This window comes from Orcinus orca, chromosome 6 (assembly GCF_937001465.1).
Source record: "Orcinus orca chromosome 6, mOrcOrc1.1, whole genome shotgun sequence".
NCBI lineage: Eukaryota > Metazoa > Chordata > Mammalia > Artiodactyla > Delphinidae > Orcinus > Orcinus orca.
In genome coordinates this window covers 119,749,022-119,773,746 of record NC_064564.1, presented here as the reverse complement: position 1 = coordinate 119,773,746, position 24,725 = coordinate 119,749,022, and the positions used below count along the sequence as shown (strand labels likewise).

Sequence of the window (24,725 nt, the reverse complement as noted above, 5' to 3'; positions counted from 1 at the left end):
GCTGGTGCTTTTGTGACCTGAAAGAAATCTTTGCCTACCCCAAGGTCATGAAGGTTTTGTCTTATGTTTTCTTCCAGAAGGTTCTGGGTTTTTTGGGTTTTTTTTGTGGCTGTATTGGATCTTCATTGCTGCATGTGGGCTTTCTCTAGTTGCTGCGAGCAGGGGCTACTCTTCATTTCGGTGCGCGGGATTCTCATTGCGGTGGCTTCTCTTGTTGTGGAGCACGGGCTCTAGGCACACGGGCTTCAGGAGTTGTGGTGTGCGGGCTTCAGTAGTTGTGGCTCATGGGCTCTAGAGCTCAGGCTCAGTAGTTGCGGCACACGGGCTTAGTTGCTCCACAGCATGTGGGGGTCTTCCCTGAGCAGGGCTTGAACCTGTGTTACCTTCATTGTCAGGCGGATTCTTAACCACTGCGCCACCAGGGAAGCCCAGTTCTGGGTTTTATGTTTAGGCCTCTGATCCATTCAGATTTCATTTTTGTGGGGAGAGTGAAATAAATGTTGAGGTTCAATTTTTTTCTCTATGTGTATCCAGTTGTTTCACCACCATCTATTAAAGATTTTTTTCCCTATTGAATTGATTTGGCATCTTAGTTGAAAATGAATTGACCATATGTTTGGGAGTCTATTCCTGGATTCCCTGTTCTGTTTTCCATTAACCCATTTGTCTATCCTTCTGCCAGTACCACGCTGTCTTAATTACTACAGCTTCATAGTAAATCTTTAGAGTGTGGGCCCTTCAACTTTGTCAACTTTTCCAAAATTCTCTTGGCTATTCTAGATCCTTCGCAATTCAATTTCAAATTAAAATCAGCTTTTTTTTTTGGCCTTGCTGCGCAGCATGCAGGATCTTAGTTCCTCTACCAGAGATCGAACCTGAGCCCCCTGCAGTGGAAGCGCGGAGTCCTAATCACTGGACCGCCAGGGAATTCCCTCAAATTAGAATCATCTTGTCAAAACCTTTTAAAAAGCCTCATGGAATTTTGATAGAATTTGCCGTGAACGTCTACATTATTTTGGAGAGAATGAGTGCCTTAGAAGTATTGAGTTTTCTAGTCTACAAATACAGTATATCTCTCCTGTTATTTGGGCCTTCCCTAGTTACTCTCAGCAAAGTTTTCCAGTCTTTTTTTTGAAAGTCTTCTGTATTTTTTTCATTATTTTGATTCCTTAATATTTTATTCATTATTTTGATTATTTGATGTTTTTAATGCTATAGTAAATTTTTAAGAATTTTATTTTCTGGGAATTCCTTGGTGGTCCAGTGGTTAGGACTCTGGCATGGGCTGGATTCAATCCCTAGTTGGGGAACTAAGATCCCGCGAGCCACGCAGTGCGGCCAAAAAAAATTTTTTTCCTCCAATGCTTCAATACTAGCATATAGAGATACAGTTGACTTTTCTAAATTTACCCTTTATCCCTCAACTTTGCTAAATTTACTTATTAGTTCTAGAAGTTACTTTTGAAATTTTAAAAGGATTTTCTACCATAGGATCATGTTGCCCTTTTAAATCTGTATGTCTTCTATTTCTTGCCTCCCGCTCTGGCCAGGACCTCCAGGACAAGGTTAAATGGAGGCAGCAAGACTGAACATCCTGGCCTTGTTCCTGCCATTGGGGGCAGCGTTCAGTTTTTCCCCATTGTGCACGACTTCAGCTATAGGTTTTGGATATAGATGCTCATGCCAAGTTAAGTTCCCTCCATTCCCACTTTGCTGAGCATCCGTGTCATGAATGTGGTTGAATTTTGTCAAATGCTTCTGCCTCATCCATTTTTTCAAAACCTATTGATTTTGGCTGTGCCGGGTCTCAGTTGCGGCATGCATGCAGGATCTAGTTCCCCAGCCAGGGATTGAACCCGGGCCCCGTGCGTTGGGAGTGTGGAGTCTTCCCCACTGCATCACCAGGGAAGTCCCCTTCCTTCTTCTATGGAGGTCATCCCGTGGATTTTCTTGTTCACTCTGGTAATATGGTGCGTTATGCTGATCGACTTTAGAACGTTAAACCGGCCTTGCCTTCCTGGGATAAACTCCCCGTGGTCATAGTGTAGTCTCCTCTTACATTTTGTGCAATTGGATTTACTAAGATTTTGTTAAAAGATTTTTGTGTCACTGTTTATGAGGGATATTGGTCTATAATTTTCTTTTGTGATATCATGTCTGATTCTGGTCTCAAGATAACGGTGGCCTCATAAAATCTTATTTTCTGGAAGAGTCTGTGTAGAAGTGACATTTCTTCCCTGAATGTTTGGTTGCATTTGCCAGGGAAACTGTGTGGGCCAGGAACTTTCTTTGTGGCAAAATTTAAATTATAAATGGAATTTCTTTAATATTCTGAGTACATACTTCTTCTTGTGCCTATTTTGATCATTTCTGTCTTTCAAGGAATTTTTCCATTTCATCTAAATTGTCCAATTTTTAAAAATTAATTAATTTATTTTTGGCTGTGTTGGGTCTTCATTGCTGCATGCAGGCTTTCTCTAGTTGTGGCGAGCGGGGGCTACTTTTTGTTGCGGTGCGCAGGCTTATTGCGGTGGCTTCTCTTGTTGCAGAGCACGGACTCTAGGCGTGCGGGCTTCAGTAGTTGTGGCACATGGGCTCAGTAGTTGTGGCACACGGGCTTAGTTATTCTGCGGCAAGTGGGATCTTCCTGGACCAGGGCTCGAACCTGTGTCCCCTGCGTTGGCAGGCGGATTCTTAACCACTGCGCCACCAGGGAAGCCCTAAATTGTCCAATTTTTGGTCATCAATTGATAATACTGAAATATTATTCTTGTAATGTCTTTAGGGTGTGAAGTGATACCTTCTCTTTCACTCCTCATATTGGCCGTTTGTCTCTTCCTTTTATTTTTCTTGATCAGACTAACTGGAAATTTATCCATTTTATTGATCTTTTCAAATAGCCAGCTTTGGGCTTCACTGATTTTCTCCATTGTTTGTACATTTTCTATTTCATCTATATCTACTCTTATCTTTATTATTTCTTCTACTTCTTTGGGGTTTAATTTCCTCTTCCGCAGTCCTTGGCAGGGTCTGGCAGCTCTGCTTGGCTGCCCGGGCAGTCTGGGTCCCCGGGAAGGGCAGGGCTGTGCTGGGACATGTGTCCTAACTTTGGACCCGGCTCTCTAGGGAGAACGGTCCTGGAGCCCCTTCCTCCTGCACTAGGGACGGGGTGGGTGACTGTTAGGTCTGGAACCCAGGCCTCCAAGTACCAGACTCAGACTGTCCCTGGAGACTTGCGGGGCAGAGCAAGGGGTCCGTGGCTTACCAGGTTCTGCCCTCACCCAGGCCTCAGGGTCCCCCTACAACACGGGCTGAGGGACCAGCATTCCTGCCAGGGCCTCAGAGACGGGGTGGTTGAATGGGCTTCATGCAGGGCATCCTGCTGCCACAGGGGGGCAGTGCGGCCCCAGGAACGCCCACTGTGAGAGAGAGAGAATGAGAATGTGTGTGTGTGCCCGCGCAACCCTCCTCAAGCCACCCAAGGTCTCACAGGACTTCTCTGACTCTCCCCATCTGAGCCCCCTCCGCACCTGAGCCACTCCCCATCTGAGTTCCCACCTGGGCCTCTGTGGTCGAGCCGGTGGAACACCGCAAGCGTCCACTTGGCCCAGCAGGTGGCGCCAGGAGCTTGGGGAACTGACCCGGGCGGGCAGGTGGCGGGTGGTGGGGGGTGGTGGGGGGGGTGGTGCGGGCGGGGGCTCGCGGGGCTGCGGCTGAGCCCCAAGCGCTGGACTGGAGTGCGGGGGCACCGCCAGGCCTCCCCGAGCTCAGTTTTCACCTCATTTATTAATCACCGCTGGGGCTGGGGGAGGCTGGGAGGGGCGGGGCCTGGGGGTGGGGATGCTGGGCGGTGAGCTGCGGTGGTCCCGCAGGTGGGGGCAGAGCACCAGGCCTTCCCCGAGGTCTCGCAGAGGGAAGCGGTGGAATCCCGCCCAACGGGGGATGGGGTGGGGGGTGGCAGGAGGCGTGGGGGAGGGAACTGGGAGGAGTGTGGGGCCTCGGGCTCAGGAGAGGCAGCGCACAGCAGGCGGGGCCCCACTCTGCCGGCCCCTGTTGGGGAGCAGGACGGGCCTGGGGCTTCGGCACTGGGGAGGTGACCATTCCCCCACTACCTCCTGGTATGGAGCTGGGTAGGATCCTCTCAGGCCTCTGGTCTCTCCCAGCAAACCCCCAGTCCTCTCCCGCCCTCTGGGGACTGAGCTGTGACGCCCGTGCGTACCGCCACACGTGGGCAGCCTGCCCAGCTGGGGCAGCGGAGGCATCGGTCCCAGGGCTGTGGGGACGGAGTTGGGGGAGGGGGGGTGGGGGGCTGGGGGGACCCCTGATTAGGGAGGGGCCCGGCAGGCTAAGAGGCATTTCTGTGGTGCCAAGGTGGCTGGGTGGGGTGTGCCAGGCCCCCCGTTCCCCCCAGGCCCCCCCCTAGCCCAAACAAATCAGAGCAGCAGCATATGGTTAGCAGGGCCTTTGTTTGCCGAGAGAGGGCTGGGGCGCTGTGGAGGCCCCGTCCCAGCGCCTGGCCCATCCCAGGGCCTGTCCCATCCCAGGGCCCGTCCCATCCCAGCGCCTGGCCCATCCCAGCGCCTGGCCCATCCCAGGGCCTGTCCCATCCCAGCGCCTGTCCCATCCCGGGGCCTGTCCCATCCCAGGGCCCGGCCCATCCCAGCGCCTGGCCCATCCCAGCGCCTGGCCCATCCCAGGGCCCGTCCCATCCCAGCGCCTGTCCCATCCCAGGGCCTGTCCCATCCCAGCGCCTGTCCCATCCCAGGGCCTGTCCCATCCCAGTGCCTGTCCCATCCCAGGGCCTGTCCCATCCCAGCGCCTGTCCCATCCCAGCGTCTGTCCCATCCCAGCGCCCGTCCCATCCCTGGTGCAGAGCCACAGGTCCAGGTGCTCCTGGGGAGCCTGAGCTGCAGGGCAGGACGCTGGTCAGGACAGTGCCAGGGGAGGACCCTGGTCTCTATCCCTGACACAGATGACGGCGGGGGTGGCTCTTCTGAGTGATGGGGGAGGCAGCTGAGGGGCTCCGTTCCTGGTTCCCCCTCCCCGTCCCCGCCTGTGCCCCTCTCCCCTCTCCAGTGCAAAGCTAAGGGGAGGGGGCCCCAGTTTTCTCACCTGTGGGATGGTGAGAAGGCTGTGCAGGGCCTTGCTCCTCCTGGCAGGTATTCTGGTCGGGGGCTCTCTTGGGGTTCACAGGACAGAGGGCTGCAGCCTTCAGGTCTGAGCAGTCCTGCCTCGGGGTCCTTGAGGGGCTGCTGGGTGCCTGGGCCCCCCTGAGCCCAGCGGAGGGAGGAGGGGACTGGAGAGCAGCAGGTGTGGCTGCCCTGATCGATGGTAGTTTAGCTACCAGTGGAGGGACGGAGGGAGGGCACGTGGGGACCACAAGGGCTGCTGGTCCCCAGGCAGGTGGTCCCAGGAGGGAAGTGGGGTAGACAGTGGGCAGAGCTCTGTAGCTGGGAGGCCGCAGTGCAGGGGGTCAGAGGGAGCTGCCCCAGCCCCACCCCACCCTATTTCCCTCCTGGAGCGCTGGGTGAAGACCCCCCAACCTGTAGAATGCCCCCTTTCCCCCAGGCCTTCCGTTGGCCTTCAGGAACCTCCCTGGAGACCATTTAGCCCAACCCTTCATTGTGCACGTGGGGAAACGAGGCCCAGGGCCAACCAGCCTCCTGATCGCTCCCTGCTGGGACCTCTTCAGGCTGGGATCGCTCCCTGCTGGGACTCCCCCCGACACCTGCAGCAGCGTCTCCCCCACATTCCGGGCTGCAGCTCCAGCCCCTCCCCCCGCACCTTACCCCCCCACCCCCACTCCTGCGTAAACCTCCTGTGGTTCCTCTAGGTGCTCGGGACAAGCCCCAGCCCCAACGAGCCGGGTGCCCACCAGAGGCCCCGCCCACCCGCCTCCACGAGGCCCCGCCTCCACGCTTGGAGGCTGCTGGAACCCGGGCTCCATCAACCTCCAGGAGCCCCAGGCTCTTCCTGCCTCTTCCCCCGCCCCTCCTCTCTGTCTGGCTCCTCCTGTGTCCTGTTCCGGGCTCTGGTGTCACATTTTCTGAGTCGCATCCCGGACCCCAAGCCCAGGTTAGGCCCCTCCTCTGGGCTCCTGAATCCCCAGAGACCGACTCCCCTTTCAGGCCCAGAGACCAGGAACCAGGAGACTTCCAGAGGCTCAGGGAAGTATTTTAATGTCTTTTAAAATCAGGAGAAAAAACTGAATTTTTAAGAACAAGAAAATGCTTTCATATATAATATTAGTGTATTTATCTTTAGACCAACACAACCATAAGATCTAATTTTCACTCTTTTTGTTTTTTACGGAGGAAAGGACTTGGGAAGGCAAAGGGCCTGGGCTCACCCAGGTCACACGGCAACCTGGTCCCGGAGCCGCCTGACCCTGGGCCGGCCATGCTGGCACCCTAGCCTGGGACCAGCCTGCCTGCCTAGACCCGGGCTCCCCTGGGCTGGACGCGGTGACAGCACCGTCCGGGTGCCGCTGTCCCACCGAGGCCCTCGAGGAGGCCACGGCTACCAGCTACCTCCTTGCCTCTTCCTCCTGGCCCGTCCCCCTAAAGCCCGTGGGGGCCCCCAAGCGCAGCAGGTGGGTTCCCATCCTCAGGGGGCGGGCCTGCTGGTACCAGGCGGGCTCTGAAGCAACCAGAGGTCCCGTAAACTGGGTGATGGGGACGGTTAACCCCCAATAGACCCAGAAAGGAAAAGGGCCCTCACTGGAAGCAGCCGGGGAGTGGCTGAGGGTGTTGGAGAGGCTCCTGCTGGCCTGGAACCTGGGTGGGAGGGCATGCCCAAGCCCGCCTCCCCTGGGGCCTGGTCAGCCTCTGGGGCGAGGGGGGCGATGGCCCTACTGCGCCCAGTGGGAGGCGGGCGGTGGTGTGTGTGTGGGGCTCAGCATCTCATCCGTCTCCCTGCAACTCTATGGTGTGGGACTCACGAGCGCCCCGTTTAATAGCTGGAAACTGGGGCTCCCCAAGTCACACAGTGCCAAGCGCGCGGAGCCTTCGTGTGCCCTAACCACCAAGCCACACTGCCTCCTTCGGGCAGGGTCTGGGCACCCTGCCGTGGGCCCTGACTTGGGGCTGGGCCCGGCCTCCTGCGGGGCTTTGCTGTCCCCAGCCCCAGCACAGCCCCTGGACACTCCAAGTGGACTTTCCCACGTCCCAGGTGTGGGCTGGGACAGCATGGGGGCAACCAAGCCCCGCGGGGGGGTGCGCAGCTGTTTCTCGAGGTTTCCTATGAGAAAGGGCTGCTCCGGCCACGCCCTCGTGCACCGCTATCGGAAGCCAAACTCAGAGCTGGGGAATGTCAACACGGCAGGCACCCCACCTGGCATCTGGTGCCCGCGGGAGACCCCTCCGAGCTGAGAGGCTCGGAGAAGTGGGCAAATATTGTCAGCCCCTCCCACCCCGCTGTGACCTCCAGCCATGTGTGAGCTCTCGATGGGCAAACAGGCGGTGATAAGGCCCAGAGATTAGAGCTCCGAATAAACACAGCTTCTTCCCCCCAAGCTCGGAGTGCCCAGCCTCAGCTCCTGGGAGGCTCAGGGAGCCCGAGTTGGTGGCTGCAGGGGCCCAACAACCCAGACTGGCCCCCCTCCCACCTGGGGGCCCAGATCCGGCTCCGACACCCCAGCTCGGTGGTCCCCTGCATCTCCCCCGACGTCTCCCCCCCGCCCCCGTGAAGCTGCCCCATCCACTCAAGGCAGCCCCCGCCCCATAGGCTGGTGGTGTTGGCATCAGGCTGAGGTCTGCCTCCAGCACGGCTGACTGGGCTTCGGGTCAGACTGCCTCGGGTCGTGCTCTGTACGTTTGGGTATCACTGAGCCTGTCCGGCCCGGTTCCTCGTCCACGAAGCAGGGCGGGTGCGCTCCGCCTTTCAGGGCTGGCTGGAAGACAAGGTGGTGGAGGTGGCACGCTGGCTCACACGCTGGAGGTGGCATGGGTCCCACCAGGCTGAGCAGGCCTCCTGCCTCCACAACAGCCAGCCTTGGCCCCCTCGGCGCCCCCAGGCCTGCACCCTGGTCTCCCTCCTGCACCCACTCCAGCTGGTCTGCGGACCTTTGAAAGTGCAGGGCCAGGAAGGGACACAGCATCCAACAGCGTGGACCGTCACCTTCCTGATCCCGGTGGCTGGCCCCTGCTGATGCAACCCAGGATGGTCTCGGCCTGGGGGCTGAAGAAGCAAAGAGCCAGAGGTGGACAAAGCCGGAGTTGGACGTCAGCAGAGATGAGGCTGGTCTGTGCCTGGATCGGGGCCGGTCTGGTTGGGGTCAGGGGCTGGTCCAAGGCTGGGGTGTGTGCTCAGTTCACGCCTGTGTCAGGGCTCAGTCTGGGGCTGGGGTGAGACGTCAGCCTGTAACTGGGATCGGAAGGCAGCCCGTGGCTACAGTCAGGGGCGTCTGCACCTGGGATCAGGGCTCAGCCAGGGCTGGGGCTGGAGCCCCATCTTCACGGCCTGCGTCCGCCCCCAGCAGCTCATCTGCTCCGCAGCAGCTGAACTTTGCTTCCTCTTTGGATCAGACCCGCCTTGGCTGGCGCCCAGCCGCTGATTCCTGGGGGAGAGGCCCTGTTCCCTCCAGTCACATTCCCACGCCTGCCTGGGGGGTTGCCAGGGTGTCGAGGGGCTGCCTCCCAGGGGGCCTGCCTCTCCGTCTCCCCAGCCTCCGACGGCAGCTGGTGACTCCTGCGGAAGGCGCTCTTAAGCTATGGGGCCCTTTCCCCAGAGCCCTGCGCCCCAGGCCCTCCTTCCTGCCCAGAGAACAGCCTGCACATCACGGCCAGGAAGGCCCGGGGCCTCCGGGGGCCCAGCTTGGCCCACGAGCCCAGCCGTGGGCTTGCACATCCCTGGGCCTCAGTTTCTCCACGTGACAACAGAACTGAGGAGGGTCTGTCCAGGGCGCCACTCCGGCCTGTCCCATGTCCCACTCTACCCCCGCCCCCCATTTCGCTGAGGCAAATGGGACAGGCCAGGTACTCATGCCACCCTCCTGGGGACCACCCTCGGCCTGGGTCCCCACTGGCCCTACAGGGGTGGTGCCCAGAGAGGATCCGGTTTTGTCTTTACAACCAGACGCCCACACCAGGACCTGGTGGGTTGAGGGGAACCACAGGCCGGCCTGACCTCAAATGAAATGGATTTGCTCAGGGGCCAGTCTGTCACCGGGGGGACTGGCCGGAGGCGGGGGCCCTGCTGGAGGGGGGCCTCCACCCAGCTCTCACCTGGACAGTGAACCTCACCAGTTCTGGCCAGAGAGATCCAAGATCTTGTCCCGGGACTGAGTGAGGCTTGGGGGCCATCAGGCCTCTGTCCCCGCAGCACGTCAGCCTCGGGGGCCCTTAGGAATTCCTGGCCCTCTGTCCCAAAGTCACAGCCGTGATGCTGCAGGGCCCAGGGCTCCCAAAGTGTGGATTTCTTGTTGGAGTCTCCCAGCAGCCCTGAGGTAGCTATGCTGTCATCCCACTCTCCAGAGGGGAAAACTGAGGTCAGCACTGCTGACCACACCGCAGACTCCGACAGGGTGCGGGGCGTGTGGGTGCACATGGGTGTCCCGACGAAACTTTACGATCCTCAATTTCCTCAGTTTCCAACTGAGGACCAGAGGGGGGCAGGGCCTTGGCCCAAGCCCCTGGGTCCACCTCTAGGAAGGATGGGAACCCGCCTCCCCAAGCCCACCCATGCTCTCTGTCCTCCCCAGCGGGGGGTAGGTGCCAAGGTAGGCGGACGGACTGGGACACGGGCCAGATGTGGGCCGGGCCCCCTGCAGCTGCTCAGCCGGTGTCGCAACCCGGCTCCACCACTCCAGGCCGTGTCTTGACTTGCGGTGGCCCCTGCCCCCAGGCCCAGAGGAAAAGCCTCGCCCACCTTCCCGGGATGGGGTGACAAGTCCCAGCACGCAGGGTTCGCCATGCCAGCTCCGAGCGTGAGAAAACGCTGGGCCGAGGAGGAAGGTGTGGCAGGCAGCGGGGTGTGGGTGTCAGCTGGTGTCCACCCTTCTGCTGCCCGAGAGGAGGCCAGGCCACCTCCGGCCCCTTCCCTGGCACTTCCCGGGACTGGCCTGGAGACCACGCCCACCGCTGGCCCCTCCAGGGCTGACCCCTGGCAGCCGCTCCCTCCTACCCCATCGGTTGTCTCTAGCGGGAGCCTCAGCTGGGCAGCTTGGCCATGTGGCCAGTGGGGGTCTGCGGAGAGGAGAGCTGCTGGGACACTTGCCTCAGGCTCACTGAAGCCTGAGCCGCGCCGGCCCTTGGGGACAGGCCTGAGAGATGCCCAGAGGCCCTTTGAGAGACTACTGATCCCCGGCACAGGGGAGGACAGAGAGTCACCAGGCTCCCAGCAGTCCCTTGGGGCCCCGGCTCATGGAGGTCTGGTTTCTGGGTCTCTAGTTTGCCGGAGAGGAGGGAGGAAGGAAGCGGGGGCCCAGAGCCAGGAGGGTGTGACCTGTGGGTGGGCACCTCCCTGACCCTGACTCCCAAGGGGGCATGAGCCAGCGGCGGAGCAGGAGTGCCATCCTCTGAGCCGCCAGCTGCAGTGGGCCCTGCCCGGGCATGTGCCGCCTCTCAGCACCTTGAGCTGCCTGGTGGGAACGGGATGGGGGAGAGACCCAGATGCCCAGCAGGGTCGGCGAGCATGGGACCCCCTAACAGGCCTCCTGAGTGTCCCGGGTTTCCAATGTCCCGAGGGTCCAGCCGGGCCCCACAAAGGCCCCTCAGGGCTCCCTCAAGGCAGTAGGGAGATGCGGGCTCTTCCCATCTTCCCAGGACCTCTGGGGGGTGGCCCTTGAACGTCAGCACGACTTTCAAAGGGGGCTGAGTTGCCGCGGGAGCAGAGACGCACCTGAGGGATGGGGCACGGCTGCACCAGCGGCTGGGGGTGCTACCCGGGTGGGGGCACGTGGAGGGGCTTGGGCTCCTGTACAGAGGGAGAGGTAAGGCCCGGAAAACCTGGGCTTTGTGTGAGGCAGGGAGGTGGGGGTTCAGGGCTGTGGGGCAACTGGGGGCTGCAAGGGTCCTGGGGGCTGGCAGAGGGACACGGTGCCGTCAGTTTGCTGGCCCTGGCCCTGAGCCCCTGACCAGAGGCTCCCCTGCGCCCACCTGCTCCCTCCACCGCCAGCTTATTCTCTGCCCCAGTCCTGGGTGCCTTACCAGCAAAGCCTATCTCCCACAGCCCCAGGCCCCTCCCGCCCCCCTGCCTTCTACAGACCTCGGTGGGATTCCAAAGTGGTTTGATTCCGGCCCTGGCAGAGCCCACAGACCAACGGGCCGGGATGGTGGAGAGAAAGGTGTCCCAGGGACCAGGAAGTGGCAGCATCGTGTGACCAGGGTGCCGATGGGGAGGGCAGAGGCAGCAGGAACACAGAGCTCACAGGGAAAGTGAGACCCAAGCTGAGAGCCATGGCGGGGGCGGGGGGCAGAGGAGTCAAGCTTCATCCCTTGGGGTGGGGGGGCATGAGAGGGTGCGTTGCTCCAGGTTTAAGCCAGCACTTGAGGAGGGGCTCCACTTCGAGCTTTGGGAAGATGCCTCGTGTAGCAGGACCACTGCCCTGACGGCTCACTGTCCCTTGAGCAGTGCCCAACCTGCACACACGTGCAGGGCGGCCCTGCCCGCTTCAGAGCAGAGAGCAGCCAGAGGGGCCTGGGCCTGGTGCAGAGAGGAGATTGCCTGCCTTCAGGAGGCTTCTGGCCGCAGGGCCAGCCCCCTCCTCCGCTGAACCCACCTGTGAGGACCCTGCTCTGACAGGGACGAGGCCCGTGGCTTGTTTATTCCCCGTCACCACTGCTCCTTCACCATCTGCTGCAGAGGAAGGAAGGCCCCACCTGCGGTGGCCTGTGCTGGGAACAGGAAGCCAAGGGTATCAGGCCACCTGCCCACCTGCCCTCGGCCTGCCCACCCCCCCAGCGCCCAAGAGGAGCAGGGGGGGAGGAAGGCTGGGCCTGAGGCTGGACGGGTCCTGGGGTGTCCAGCTAGAATCTAGGGGCCCCCAGTGCCCACTCACCCACCCAGACCTGCTGCTTCCTTCCAGCTCTGATCACGCCAGTCCTGAGGAAGCTTCCTAAGGCTTGGACATGCCTGAGCGGGACCCACCATCTCCCCGTGGCACCCAGGGTCCCCTTCCCACAGACCTCACGGAACCCCTCCTCCCAGGAGACAAGAGTGGGGCCGGCACTGGAGAGGCAGGACCCGAACAGCTGCCCGGCCCCGGGGCAGCCCTGGGCTCCTGGCAGAGTCAGGACAGCTCGGCCCTCTCACCTGGGGAGCAGCGTGGCACCCATTCTCCTGCAGGAGGCGCCCCAGGCATCTGACGAGGGTCTTGGGCAGGCGTCCCATTCCTGGATGGGGAAACTGAGGTGCAGGGACTGGGTGGACTTGCCCAGCTGCCAGAGGGTCAGGGGCTGGTTTCTTCCACAGCCCTGGCCGGCTGGTGGGACAGAGGCTTTTGCTGGACGGCTCCGTGCAGAGGGTCCCGTCTCGGAGCCCCCTTACGTGGGAGGCAGGGCCAGGGCAGTGCCCATGGCTGCCCTCCTGAGAACCTGCAGGCACGAGCCATGGGTCTCCACGGGGTCTGGGACCAGCGGCCCCACCACGGAGAAGAGCTTAGTGGGACGGGCGGCAGGGGCACGTCAGGGCCTGAGCCCGAGATCGGGTTTCTGCGCAGCCCTCACGCAGTGTTGCAAGAGCTGGCAGGAAGGCTGGCCGCGGGCGCTGGGTGGGCCTGGGGTGGGGGCCCTGGAAGGCCCTTCACGTGGGAAGAGGGGCTTTCTGGGATCCCATTCTCCCAGGAACCCCTCTGCCCTCACGGGGCCCCAGGTGGGCGTGAACAGGTGTCTCCTTCCGCCCCCCGCCCCAGGCCACAAGTCATGCGCTGGGCCTGGCACAGGGGAGCCCCTGCCTGGGGCACGGGCTCGGGCCGGCAGGTCCCTGGCAGGGCCGTGCAGCCCTGGGAGCCCTGTGCAGGGGCGCGCCCGTGGCGGCAAGCACATCCCCGCCGTCCTTCAGCTCCCTCCGGAGTGGAGAGCAGGCAGCCAGGCCTGCAGACCGTGCGGCCTGCATGGCAGAGGCCATCTGTGGGCAGGAGGCCGGAGCCCAAGCCCCAGTCTAGGCTCTGCTCAGACACACGTGGGTGTCAGGCAGTCCACTCTCTAAGTTTCCTCTCCAGCGGGACCCCCAGACTCACCCCGACAGCGCTCGCTGGGCTGAGCCTGTCCACCAAGTCCAGGGCCACCTCCCCGCTCCCTTCTCCGTGGCCACTGGGAGCCGGCCCTGCGGTGTGTTCCCAGCATCTATCTCCTCTCTGGGCAACTATCTCAGGCCGGGCGGGGCAGCTCCAGATACTGGGTGCGGGGGCGGGCTGGGAACGCCTCAGGCACCCCCGCCCCGTGCCCAGCCTGGGCCTGCTGAGGTCAGGGCTCAGTGGCCCCTGATAACCAGCCTGGCTGGGGGCTCTGGGCTCTGTATCCAGTGCCCCGCCAGGGGAGCCGAGATAACCAGGGTCCGACCAGCCCCTCCCAACCCCAGATCCGAGCTGGCCTGGGCCTGGGTGTCCTGGGGGGTGGGCTGCCGCCAGGAGCTGTGGGAAGAGCCGTCCTGTTATCCCCACATCGCCACCCCTGTGCCTCTCGCAGCCCGGCCTTCCCTGGCAGACCTGTGCCGAGGCAGGCCGATTCCTCACCTGGGCCCAACTCCTGTTGCCCTGGCCTTTGCCCACGGCCCCCTTGGCCTGCAGTGGTCTCTGCGGCTCCTCCCATGCACGGTCCACCCAGAGACACGCCTGACGCCCTCCCAGCCCTCCTCTCCCAACGCAGCCCCTAGGGCAGTCCCGGGCCGGTGAGCGGAGCCCTTTGTGACCCCCGTGTACAGAGGGGGGAAGGGTTTTGCTGCAGGGTGCACTTGGAAGAGGTGCTGACCAGGACTCCAGCCCAGGGCGCTCAGAGACCAGAGCCAGGCTCCGACTGAGGGCCAGGCTTCCTGCTCTATCCTGGGGGATCGAGGGCCCAAAGGGCAACATGATAGGGGCTGGGCTTGGACAGGCACCCTTGGAGGGAGGACAGTGGCCACTTGTGCGTGGGTGGGGAGGGTGGCCTAGCCCCTGGGAGACCCCAGGGAGGAGGCACTGGAGCTGGGTGGGGGATGGTGAGCGTGGGCCTCAGTGTTCGGAAGGGTAGTGGCGGCTGGGGTCCCATTGGCCAGCTCAGGTGGGGGTGACGTGTGGCCGTGGCTCGCCCAGGCCACCTGGGCTAGAGGGCGGCCTCCTGGGTGACCCGTCGGCCTGCCCGTTGCGTGCGGCCGCAGGCAGCCGCTTTCCGGACTCCAGGTTCATTGCACAAGCTCACGAGGTCGTCGGCACCACGGACCGGGTTGCACCACTAGGTTCCCAGCCTGGCTTCCTCTTTGCTCTGTTGACGGCCTCCCAGAGGGTCAGCAGCTCTCCCGGCCGGGAGGGTGTGGACCTCCGAGCCCTTGGCAGGTCCCAGAAGCTGCTTCCTGGGCTCCTGAGATGGGAGTGTGTTGGGGGGGGGGGGGGCGTGCAGAGCATGGACTGGCCTCGGTCTGCCCAGGGCTCAGCCTCCAGGTCGCCAGGGCTTACCAGTGAACCCTGGAACACGACAACTCTTGGGCTCATTGTGCAAACGGGAAATAGAGGCACACAGAGGGAGCAGAAGCCCTAATACCTTCTTGTCCGTGAGCTCATCTGCTCTTTTCTGAGAAAAACAAACAAACAAAAATCTGTTCAGCCAGCGAGACAAGCATCTTCTCTCCATTTCACCAAGCGGTGAAGAGAAGTGACTAGCCTCCAAGAGCCCCTGAAATTCTTCTTCCTCCTCCAGGAAGTCTTCCTGGACTACTCCACCTAGAAGGGGTCGCAGCCTCCTTAGGCAACAGGGAGTCCTGCCCTACCTGCTACTACCCCCCCCCCAGCTCACATCCACCCCTGGGCCCTCCCATGGCCAGCAGTGGCCCCTTTCGGGCTGCTCAGGGACAGTGTGTCTATCCAGTTCTTTCTCTTTTTCCTCCACTGGACTCAGCACACGTTAAGTGGTCCCTGAATGTTTGCTGATTGCCTCAGTTTCTTTACCTGTGGAAGGGGCGATGGCTCCCCTCGAGGGCTATGCCCATCTGTGAGCCATGGGCACCCAATGAGGCCAGGCCCCAGCCAGGCTGTGGTCCAGGAGCCAAGCCTTGTTGTCGCCGAGCACTGTGCCCTGAGCCCTCGAGGGGAGGGGCGGCTGGCGCCAGCCTGCGGTGGAAGCAGGACAGGTAGCGCTGTGTGAGGCTCGGCCCGCCCTCCACCAAAGGGTGTCTTGTTTACAAAACGGCCAGGCTGTACCGCTCAGTGCGCGGTAGGGAAGGAAGGAAAGAACGTGGGCGGGCGGGCGGGCGGGCCTGGAGCTCCGCGCTGTGGGCGCCGACGGCTGCTCGGGCCCCCTCCTCCCCCCAACCCAGACGGTTCTCACAGAACCAGAGCCACGCTGGAAGGGACACTTCACAGCCCGCTGCCGTTTCCCCATCCTACGGCAGGCCCTGCACATCTTGCCTGACAATTAAACTGGGTTCACGACATCTTGTCCTTTAGAAGGTTGAATCCTCGTTCAAACCGGGCCCTACTCAGGCTTCTCCCCGGAGTAATTGGCCAGGCAGCGCCAGTGCCCCCATGCTCTCTGCCCTCCCGCCTGCCCTGTCCTACCTGGGAGCCCTGACAGTAACCCATCGCCCCCCACCCCGCCCAAGCAGCTTCTCCGCACGCTGCCCGTGGGCTCCAGGGTGGGCGGGGCTGCCCCATAATAGCAACGCTTGGGGCCAAGCAGGCCTGGGCATCGCATCTCCTTTCTCACATCCTTTCTCCCGGTTTCGGCTGGTGGGGAGTTTATTGCCCTGAAATACAGGTTCTAGCCCTGGCCTGCCTGTCTCTGCACCTGTCCAGGAGGCCTCTGCGAGCCCTCCCCATCCGGGGCACCCCTGGAGCAGGTGAATGCCGGGGCCCAGGCTCCTGATCGCCCCAAACCTGGCAACTCCCTCGCAGCTGCTCCCAAGGTGCCTCTTCTCATCCACGATCTCCTTTCCTTTCCAGCAACTCAGCGTTCTGTTCCCAGCTCACAGGCGAGGCTCTCAGGCCCAGCGAGGCAGAGACCTGCCTGAGACCCCCTGGCTGGGCGGGGCTGCCTTCTCTCGGGAGCCCTCCCCACCCAGCGCCTCTGCACTGAGACTCACACCAAAGGCCTACGGTCCAACGGGGTCCCCACCTCCCCGAAAAGCACCTTGACAGCCGGCCCAGGCCCTTGGGCTCGCCCCTTGCAGCTGGGCCGCCGGGCACAGGGCCATCCCACAACAGGCCTGCAGCGGGGCCCGATGCCACGGGCTGGGAACCTGGCCAGCCGGGCTGCCCTGGGGCGACCTCTCCCTGCCACCCCACCCCCGAACATCTCAGCGGCCCTGTCCCCTCCCTAGCCTTTGCCTCAGGAACCTCCTGTCCTGGCACCTTGGGTCCCCCACTCCTTGCCCCAAGCCTACCCCTCCCAGACGGGACAAGCCCTCTGGCCCAGGTGCCTGCTGACCTACTTCTGCACCAACTGCCTTGGTGAGGACTCCATTTCCCACCCAGATCCACAGCCCCAGGCCATGTGCACTCTCCACCTCGGACCATCCTCAGCTCAGAGCCACGCACCCCCCAGCACCTCGGCCTCCCCGCTCTGGGGAGCGGTTGTGTCTCCTGGACCTGTCTGGGCCCAGACCCAGGGCTCGGCTAGGTCCCCACCCTCAGGGCCTGTTGGACCTCAAGGCTGAGACTCACTCCCAAACCCTCCCATCCTTCCCCTTCCCCCACACCCCCGTGGTGGCCCATGGCTCGCTAACGTCTCTCAGCGTCCGCCACCCCTTGCACCCCTGAGGGTCTCCCCAGACCACCCTCTCCGGCTACCTCTTAAAGTCCAACAAGGGTGACAAACCCCTGAAACACCAGGGCTGGCGGGGGGCTCCTGGGCAGGACGGGTCCCTGAGCCCCCGTTCGGGAGCTGGGTCAAGCGGCCTCCACTGCAGGTCACCCTGTAGGCACGGGGTGTTTAGATAGCTGGGAGGGCCAGAGCCAGCCTGCGACCTGGCCCCGTTGCATTTTTAATTAGTCTTTTTGGAAGCGAACATGGGAGGATGCCGAGGAAAGGAAGTCACCTCCATGAGGGAAGAATAACCCAGCTGGAGGGGGAGGACCCCCACCCGGCCGCGGTGGGGTTGGGGGGAGGGGGGTTCCGGAGAAAGCTCTGGGGCTGGCTGTCAGCCAGCGTCCAGGAGAACTCCTTCCTCAGGAAGATGCTGGCAGGGGGCAGCGTTTCCGTGACCCAAGAACGAACGCTCCCCCCCAATCTTCCCCACCGCCCGCCCCCCGGCAGGAGAGCCAGGATGGACACACGTAAACAGCCGTGTGGCTGAGAAACTCCTGCTCTTGGCCCTGGGGTGTGGGCAGATAGAGGGGCTCCTGGGTCCCCCGCTTCCCAAGGCCGGGGCTCTGCAAAGCAGCAGGGGGTGGGGATGCTCAGGGGAAGACGTGAAGGACCCTGCACTCCCTCCCCCCAGCCAGGACCCAGCACCCGCCTGTGCCTGCGCTGGTGAGGCTGGCAGGGGTCAGTCCGATAGGGCTGGAGGGTGTTCACGGTGTGACAACCACTCTGACCTGCTGTGCCTCGGTTTCCCCTGGGCACACAGAGTTCCCCGCAGGCTCGAGATGTCTGTGGGTGCTCAGGGCTCACCTTGCCCCCGTGGGGCCAGGTCCCTGTGGGGAGATGGTAAGCACTGTGACCTCTGTCTCCTGGCCTGGTGACGGGGCCCAAGCAGCCCACCCTTGAGCACGATGCAGACCAGGCAGGACTTCTGCCCTGACCGGGGGCGACCCCGAAGCCGGCACCCCCCACTGCCCCAGACGAGACACAGCCCGCGGGGCACACGGCGCAAGCGGCCGCCGTCTTCTCAGGGCAGGGACGGTCCTGACGGGCTCACGGCCGGGCTGACGGGCGACTTGATGTGTCTTCCCAAGAGGAGGCGAGGGCCATGGTGGTGGCCGGGGTCCCTGGGCTGGGCAGGGGCAGGACAGGCCCTCGGAGGAGGTGGGGTGGGTGGGATCGGAGTAGGCTGAGGTGGCGGGGTCTCTGCCAGGGAGGGCGTCCGCGGGGGCAGGCGAGGGAGGTAGCCAAGCTGGCACCCTGGCCCCCGCTGGCCCCAGCCTCTCCTGGCTCAACGGGACCTTTGTTCCAAGAGCCTCTGGGGTCCCTCCGGCTCCGACAATCCAGTGGCTGCACTTCCTGAGCCCCTGCTGTGGCCGGGCCAGCGGGAGCTGGTGGGTGACAGTAATGCTCCCACCGTGGCAGGCGCTGCCCGTGCCCTGTTCATCCTCTAAGTGGCCTTTCGAGGCAAACAGCTCCACCCTGCCCCAGGACGTCTCAGCTCAGAGAGGTTGGGTAACTTCTCCGAGGTCCCACAGCCTGCAGTGGCCGACGTCCCAGACGGTCCCGGATCCCAGAGCGGAGGCGGACACAGAGAGGTAGAACGAAGCCGGGGCTGAGGTGGAGCCGGTGAGCGCTGGCCTGCAGGACGGATGTGCTCCCAGGGAGGGGTGGCGGGACCAAGGCTCGGAGGTGGGACTGGGCGGCAGGAGTGGCGGGAACGCCGGGAAAGCAGGGCCTGTGCGCTGCTCGAGTCCTGAGCCCACGAAGTGCGCTCAGCTCCCCTCACACACTGCGTCTGCCAAGAGCAGCTGCTGGCAGGGGAGGGGTGCCAGGCTCCGCCCTGGGGGCCCCTGCATCTCAGGCTGGGGAGCTGGTGCCAGAGGGTGAGAGTGCTGGACCCAGGGTACACCCCTCCCCACTCAGGACGAAGCCTGCCAGGCCCAGCTTCGTCCCCAAGGCCCCTTCCCCAGACCCCCCAGCCATTACAGGGACCAGCAGGGCCAGTGTCATCCGGCCTGCTTAGCGCAGTGCTCGGGCCCTGCTCACAGCCTGGGCCAAGCCCCAGAAGGCCGAGGAGCCTCATTTTTCGAGGACCTGGGCTTTCCTGCTTTTGCCTCTCCTGAAAATACCCCTCAGCTGGCATCTTCTGCTCCCCGGAAGATTCCAGCACGTTGGCAGGAGAGGGGCCTGGAAGCTGCTGGATGGGATTTAGGTTCATGGGGCCTGATCCTAGGTTGGTGTGTGGCCTTGAGCCACCTGCTTCCCCTCTCTGGTCCCTTCGGCACTCCCGTCCAAGGCCGTAGTGGGGGGCCCGCTGGGTGGTTAGGGGATTACAAGCCGCTTCTCCCCTGCCTCCTCTTGGCTTCCTGGGGTACACCCTTGGCACCTGGGAAGCCCCTGCTCTCAGTCCTGTGGCCACCTTGACCTCCGAGGCCCAGCCTGGCCCCTCCTGCTAGCTCAGCCGCCCAGCCTCCTTTCCAGGCTTGTCTGTCTGCTCTGACCTCAGGGCTCCCCACCAGCTGCTCCCTCTGGGAAGGCCCTTCCTGCCACACATGTCCCCGAGGGGCCTGCCTCCTCCTGCCCCAGGCCCAGCGACCCCCTCCTCCCCAGAGCGCCTGTCACCGCCCCCCCCCCCCCCCCCCCCCGTTCAGTGAGGGTTCTGTTGGCGGCTGAGGGGGGCCCCGCCCACCGAGCCTGAGCCTCTCAGGTCAGGGCGCGGAAGGCGCTCGGTCACCACTGAGGTCATGCGTGAACGGCCTGCTCTGTGGTTCAAACTGAGGTCCAGTGGTCAGCTGCTGGGGCTGGACAGGAGGCAGCCACTTCCTGGGCTGGCTGGTGACTCACAGTCCTGTTTCTGGGAAAACTACCCCCCCACCAGATCTGATGGCACAGGGCTTGGCCGCGTGGGGGCCAGCTGTGGGAAATGTAGCTGCGATTAGGGGCCGGGGTCTGGGGGAAGGGAACTGGGCCTGGGACAGGGATGAGACACCTCCCACCCTCCGAGGCAACTGGGCTGTGCTCCCCGAGCTGCCAGGCTGAGGCTGGGCTGCCCTGGCCTCCCCAGCCGTTTTTATCCTAATGATAAAAAAAAAAAAAAAAGACCACACACACTTGGGGTGGGAGACGTCAGGCCCTGGACAGCCGACGAGGCTAGCACCCCTGGGATCCCCCGGCTCAGGGAGGCTGAGAAGCAGCAGAGCAGCCTCTGGCCAGGTCCGGGCTGTCCGGAGGAAACAGGCGGCTGCTGGCGGGGGTGGGGTATGAGATCTGTCCCCATGAGGCTTCCAGGCCAGAGACTAGATACCATTTGCTCGGCGGGTCCCTGGACAAACATCCTTCTGGGAAGGTCCGACGGGGCGGGAGGGGAGGAGGGCTCTGGGCAGGTCAGGAGCAGGGCCCAGGCCTCCTGAACAAACAGCTCTCGACCCACGGCAGCCCGGAGCCAGGCCTGGGCCCCCGCTTCCCCATCCCATTTGGCCCCCGTGGCTACCCGCCCTCATCCGCTGCAGGGGACACAGCAGTGGCAGAAGGCTCGGCCACTGCTCCTTTGTGTGGAGTCTGGGCTGGCTCCCTGCCCAGCTGGGGACCCTGGGCAAGTCTTTGTTTTAACGGCGTGCTTGGGATAGAGTTCACGTGCCATCCACTCTACCCATTTAAAGTGTATGATTCTCTAGTGGGAAGCAGCCGCATGGCACAGGGATATCGGCTCGGTGCTTTGTGACCGCCTGGAGGGGTGGGATAGGGAGGGTGGGAGGGAGGGAGACGCAAGAGGGAAGAGATATGGGAACATATGTATATGTACAACTGATTCACTTTGTTATACAGCAGAAACTAACACACCATTGTAAAGCAATTATACCCCAATAAAGATGTTAAAAAAATATATATATATATAAAAAATAGTAAAAATAAAATAAAATAAAAAAATAAAGTGTATGATTCAAAGGTTTTCAGTGCGTTCACAAGTACAGGCGGCCGTGACCACAATCAATTTTAGAACATTTTCATCACCTTCGGGAGAAACCCCTCATCATTTACGCCCCCCCCCCCGCCCCCCAGCCAAGTCACCCTCCACCTTAAGGAAGCCCCTTTCTGCTTCCGTGGACTCCTCAGTTCTGGGTGTTTCCCACGAGTGGAATCGTACGTGACGCGGTCTTTGAGGCTGGCCTCTCGCTCAGCATGACGTCTCCAGCCTCATCCGTGCTAAGCCCGCGTCTGCACTCACTCCTCTCTATGGCTAAGTGATGTTCCACAGTCTGGAGGGACCACGTGTTTATCTGCTGACGGACACTTGGCTTCTGGCCGCTGTGAACGTATGTGTCCAGGTGTCGTGTGGACATGCTGTCATCTCTCCCGGTATGTATCCACCCAGGAGCGGACCTGCCAGGCCATCTGGCAGCTCTGTGTTTAATCCCCCGAGGAGCTGCCACCTGATTTCCGAGCAGCTGCCCCATGTCACACTCCCAGCATTAGTGTCTGTGGTTCTGATTTCTCCACACGCTCGCCAGCCTTCCCTGGACAGTCTGGGCTGCCCTCCTTCCGTGGGCAGCCCAGCAGGTTGTTGGTGTGAGCGCGAGGGCCCGACACGCACACGCACCGGCGGTCACTTGACGCCCGTGAGACTGGTCCGAGGAGGGTCAGCCCTGGGAGGCAGGAAGGCTGGGTCCCCATTTCGCAGGAGCGTACGGGCTGGGAAATATGACCCGCCTTGAGTGGGGGCCCCCGGCACGGGGGCGCAGGCCGCCTGGCCCGCCCCTCGCTAGGCAGTGTTCTCCAGGCTTCTGCGCGAGGCGGGAGCACAGTTCGGGGAGCACTTGCTCCCCCACCACCCACCCCGGCCCCGAGCCCCACGCTTCACCTGCCCCGGGCTCGAGCCGGCCATTGGGCCCGAAGCCAGAGAGCCCGGGACCAAAGCACATTCAGGCACGAGGTACTGGAGGGCCCTCGTGGCCCCCAGGGCTCCCTGCGTCACCGTGGCCAGCCTGTGAATGGCCGCCCGGCTGTGATCCACAGCCCCCTGGGCTCTCCCCTCCCCCCCAGGCTCCTGTGGACGCGCACAGGGTGCGGCCCCTCCTCCCGCTCCTGCTTCCTTTCTGCCTGACCTCTCTGGTCCTGCGGGAGCCCCCTGCCCGCCCTGACCCCTGGTGGCCCACACTCGGTCCGCTTGCCGCCCCCTGGATGAGGCTGGCGGGTGCCGGGGGCGCCGGGATTGGGGCGCCCAGGCCCGGATGCCGCGCTCACGGGGAGGGACCCTCGCCTCCCTGCCCTGGCTGGGCTGAGCTGTGGCCCCTCCCCCGCAGGAAGCGCCGGTGACCCTTCAGGCAGCACCGTCTGCCCACTCGCTTCCTAGAAGCCGCCGTCCCTGCCCCAGGTGGTCTCCAGGGAGGTGGTAAACGGCCAGAGGGACATGCCAGGCACCCTGGCCTCTGGGTCCCCAGAAACCTCCGAGGGCTGGTGGAGTCGCCCGCACCAGCTGAGCCTTCTGGCGGGCTCGGGGGCGGAACGGCACCCTGCCCCTCAGCTGTCCGTGGGGTCAGGTTTCGACAGTTCCCCGGGTGAAGCCTTGTGAGGAGGCATCCGCAGCTGAGGCCACGGCTCGGGGTGTGGGGGAGAGGTGCAAACCCCAAATGCCATCCGTTCCTCCCAAGGCAGAGAGCGGAGACCCCAGGACCCCGCGCGCGGGGACAGCGGACTTCTGGCGGCTCCGACCGCCATTCATCACCCCCTGCACCCTGTGTGCTTCCAGGCCTGTCAGGGTGGCCACCACCCCGACTCGGAGCCCCGTGGGGACAGACTGCCCAGTCACCTTGGCTCGCCCGCACCTCACGAGAGGCCCGACAGAGCGGACGCTCAGAAGACACTTGCTGAGTGAAGGGCAACCTCCTGGTGTCCAGGCCCCAAGAGCCCTGCTGTGTCCCCAAGGGTAGCTCCCCTGCGGTGGAGCTGGTCCCCATGCCGTCACCCCCAAGCCCAGGGCCAGCTCATGGTTCAGGGACCCCGGGCAGCTGGTGGCAAGAGGCCCCGCGAAGAAAGCCCCCCTCAGAGGGGAGAAGGCTCCCAGAAGGGATGGGCGTGTGCTGCCCTGAGAGGAAGGGGAGCTGGGAGCGGGGCTGGGGCGAGCCCAGCCCAGGGTGGGGGGAGAGGCCAGCTGCTGGAAGGGGCCTGGCCCTGCCCGGGAGGCCTCGGGCTTCCCACAGTGGGGCAGGGAATGGGCTCCATCCAGGCGTGGCGACCCCGCCCATCCGCAGGACCCCCTCCTCGGAGCGTGGGCACCATCGGGCCTGCCTGGCACCGGGCCTGCTGTGGCCCAAGGGGAAGCCTGCGCCATGCCTTTCCGGCCCCCCAGGAGGAGCTTGTGTGGGGCGGGGGGCGGGGAGGCCTAACCACACACACCATTTGCCGAGGCTGCTGCCCAGCTGTCGGGCCTCACCCCCCCTGCAGAGAAGACAGCCTCGGCCCATTTGGCATTTGTGCCCCGACCAACCGAAGAGACCCTGCGGCTTCTGGTTTCCCAGGGAGCAGGCTGTGCTGGGAGGGGAGGATGAGAGAGAGGCTGGTGGACGGAGACTGAGTGGAACAGGAGGGGGCCGGCCGGCCGCACCCCGCCCCCCGCCCCAGGACAAGGCTGCCCGCCGAGGGGAGGGGCCAGGTGAGTCAGGAGTGGCCCCGCCTACTTGCCAGTGGGCAAGGGACAGAGACCCCTTTGCAATGGAGATCAAACGCTTGGAGTTTTATCTGAGATCCTGGGAGAGGCAGCGGATTTCGGGGCCTCACTGTATAACGGTGGCGGGGCGGGGGGACAGTTGAGGCTGGAACTGCCTCTGGAGATCCACTTCAGAGGCCTGAAGGATCCTGGGAGGACTTCTGCAGACCCATCCCTGGCCCCGGGGCGGGGGGGCACCAGGCTGGAGGGAGGTGGTGCTTCCACACACAGGGCGAGGCCAGCAGGCAACTCTCGGATGGGCAGAAATGTGTTGGGAGCAGCGACTCGGAAACTGCACGTGGGGTGATGGCGCAGGGCTTGGGGGAGGGCTCCCGAGTCAGGGTGGAGCCGGGAGCACAGGTGCTGTTTGGCCCGGAGGCCCCATCAGTGCAACGCAGAGAGGAAATCACTTCCCTCGTTCTGAACGCCCAGGGCAGGCCCTCCCTCCCTGGCATTCCCGGCCCGCAGCCACCTCTGCTTGGCATCCCAGTCCCAGCGAGCTGGCTGGGCCAGCACTTGCATCTCCCCCTTCTGGGCCCCTGGGAACCATCCAGCTGCATGGTCCACGGGGGACTGGCCTGCCTCCCCCAGGGTGGCGACGTCAACGTCCCAGCCCTGCCCACAGAGCCCCTCTGGGCACACACTGGCCTCCTCTCTCATCGGCCACCCGCTCCACCTGCCTTTCTCCCTCTCCTGGGAGCGCGGGCTCTGCCTTCCCCACACCGCTGGGCAGCTCTGGGCATCCTGCCCCCCTCTCTGGCGTGGCTCCGGCCTGGGGCAGCACTCCCCCCGACTCCCCGCCACCAGCTCAAGGAGGCTGCGTGTGTGTCTGCAGCGAGAGGGCCCTGACGGCAGGGCCTGGGTAAGGGGCCGCCCGGGGCAGCGCCTAAAGCAAACTCAGGATGGACCAGAACTTGGAGAGCCACAGGCAGTGGGGGGCCCGCTGCATGGGGCTGGGGGGCAGACTCCCGAGAGCAGAGCTTCTAGGGCCTGTGCGTGGGGCAGGGCTGCTTGGTAGTGGGCGCTGCTGGAAAAACAGCAGTAGCGGGGTTGGGGAGCAGGCCAGGCTCCCCCCTCACCTGTCTGGGCTG

The 24,725-nt window shown here is 63.1% G+C and overlaps 1 protein-coding gene across 11 annotated transcripts in view; it reads right to left on the bottom strand.

Annotated features, from left to right (window-relative positions):
* Nucleotides 1-21,861, bottom strand: part of LOC117198470 (uncharacterized) — a 34,655-nt gene extending 12,794 nt beyond the window's left edge. The window contains exons 1-4 of one of the 11 annotated variants that reach the window (XR_007478027.1): nt 15,077-15,091; nt 12,253-14,702; nt 5,113-11,834; nt 3,405-3,419 (exon numbers count right to left, since the gene is read on the bottom strand). Coding sequence is in view for 2 of the 11 variants with exons in the window: in XM_033415302.2 (XP_033271193.1) it covers nt 8,395-8,688; nt 12,253-12,533; nt 13,178-13,283 (681 nt within the window). In the remaining 9 variants the exon portion in view is untranslated. Of the gene's footprint in view, nt 1-2,665; nt 11,835-12,252; nt 14,703-15,076; nt 15,644-21,848 lie in introns of those variants that run through there. The other 10 variants (XR_004479661.2, XR_004479663.2, XR_004479664.2 and 7 more) reach the window with 10 other exon arrangements.
* Between the last annotated feature and the right edge of the window lie 2,864 nt (nt 21,862-24,725).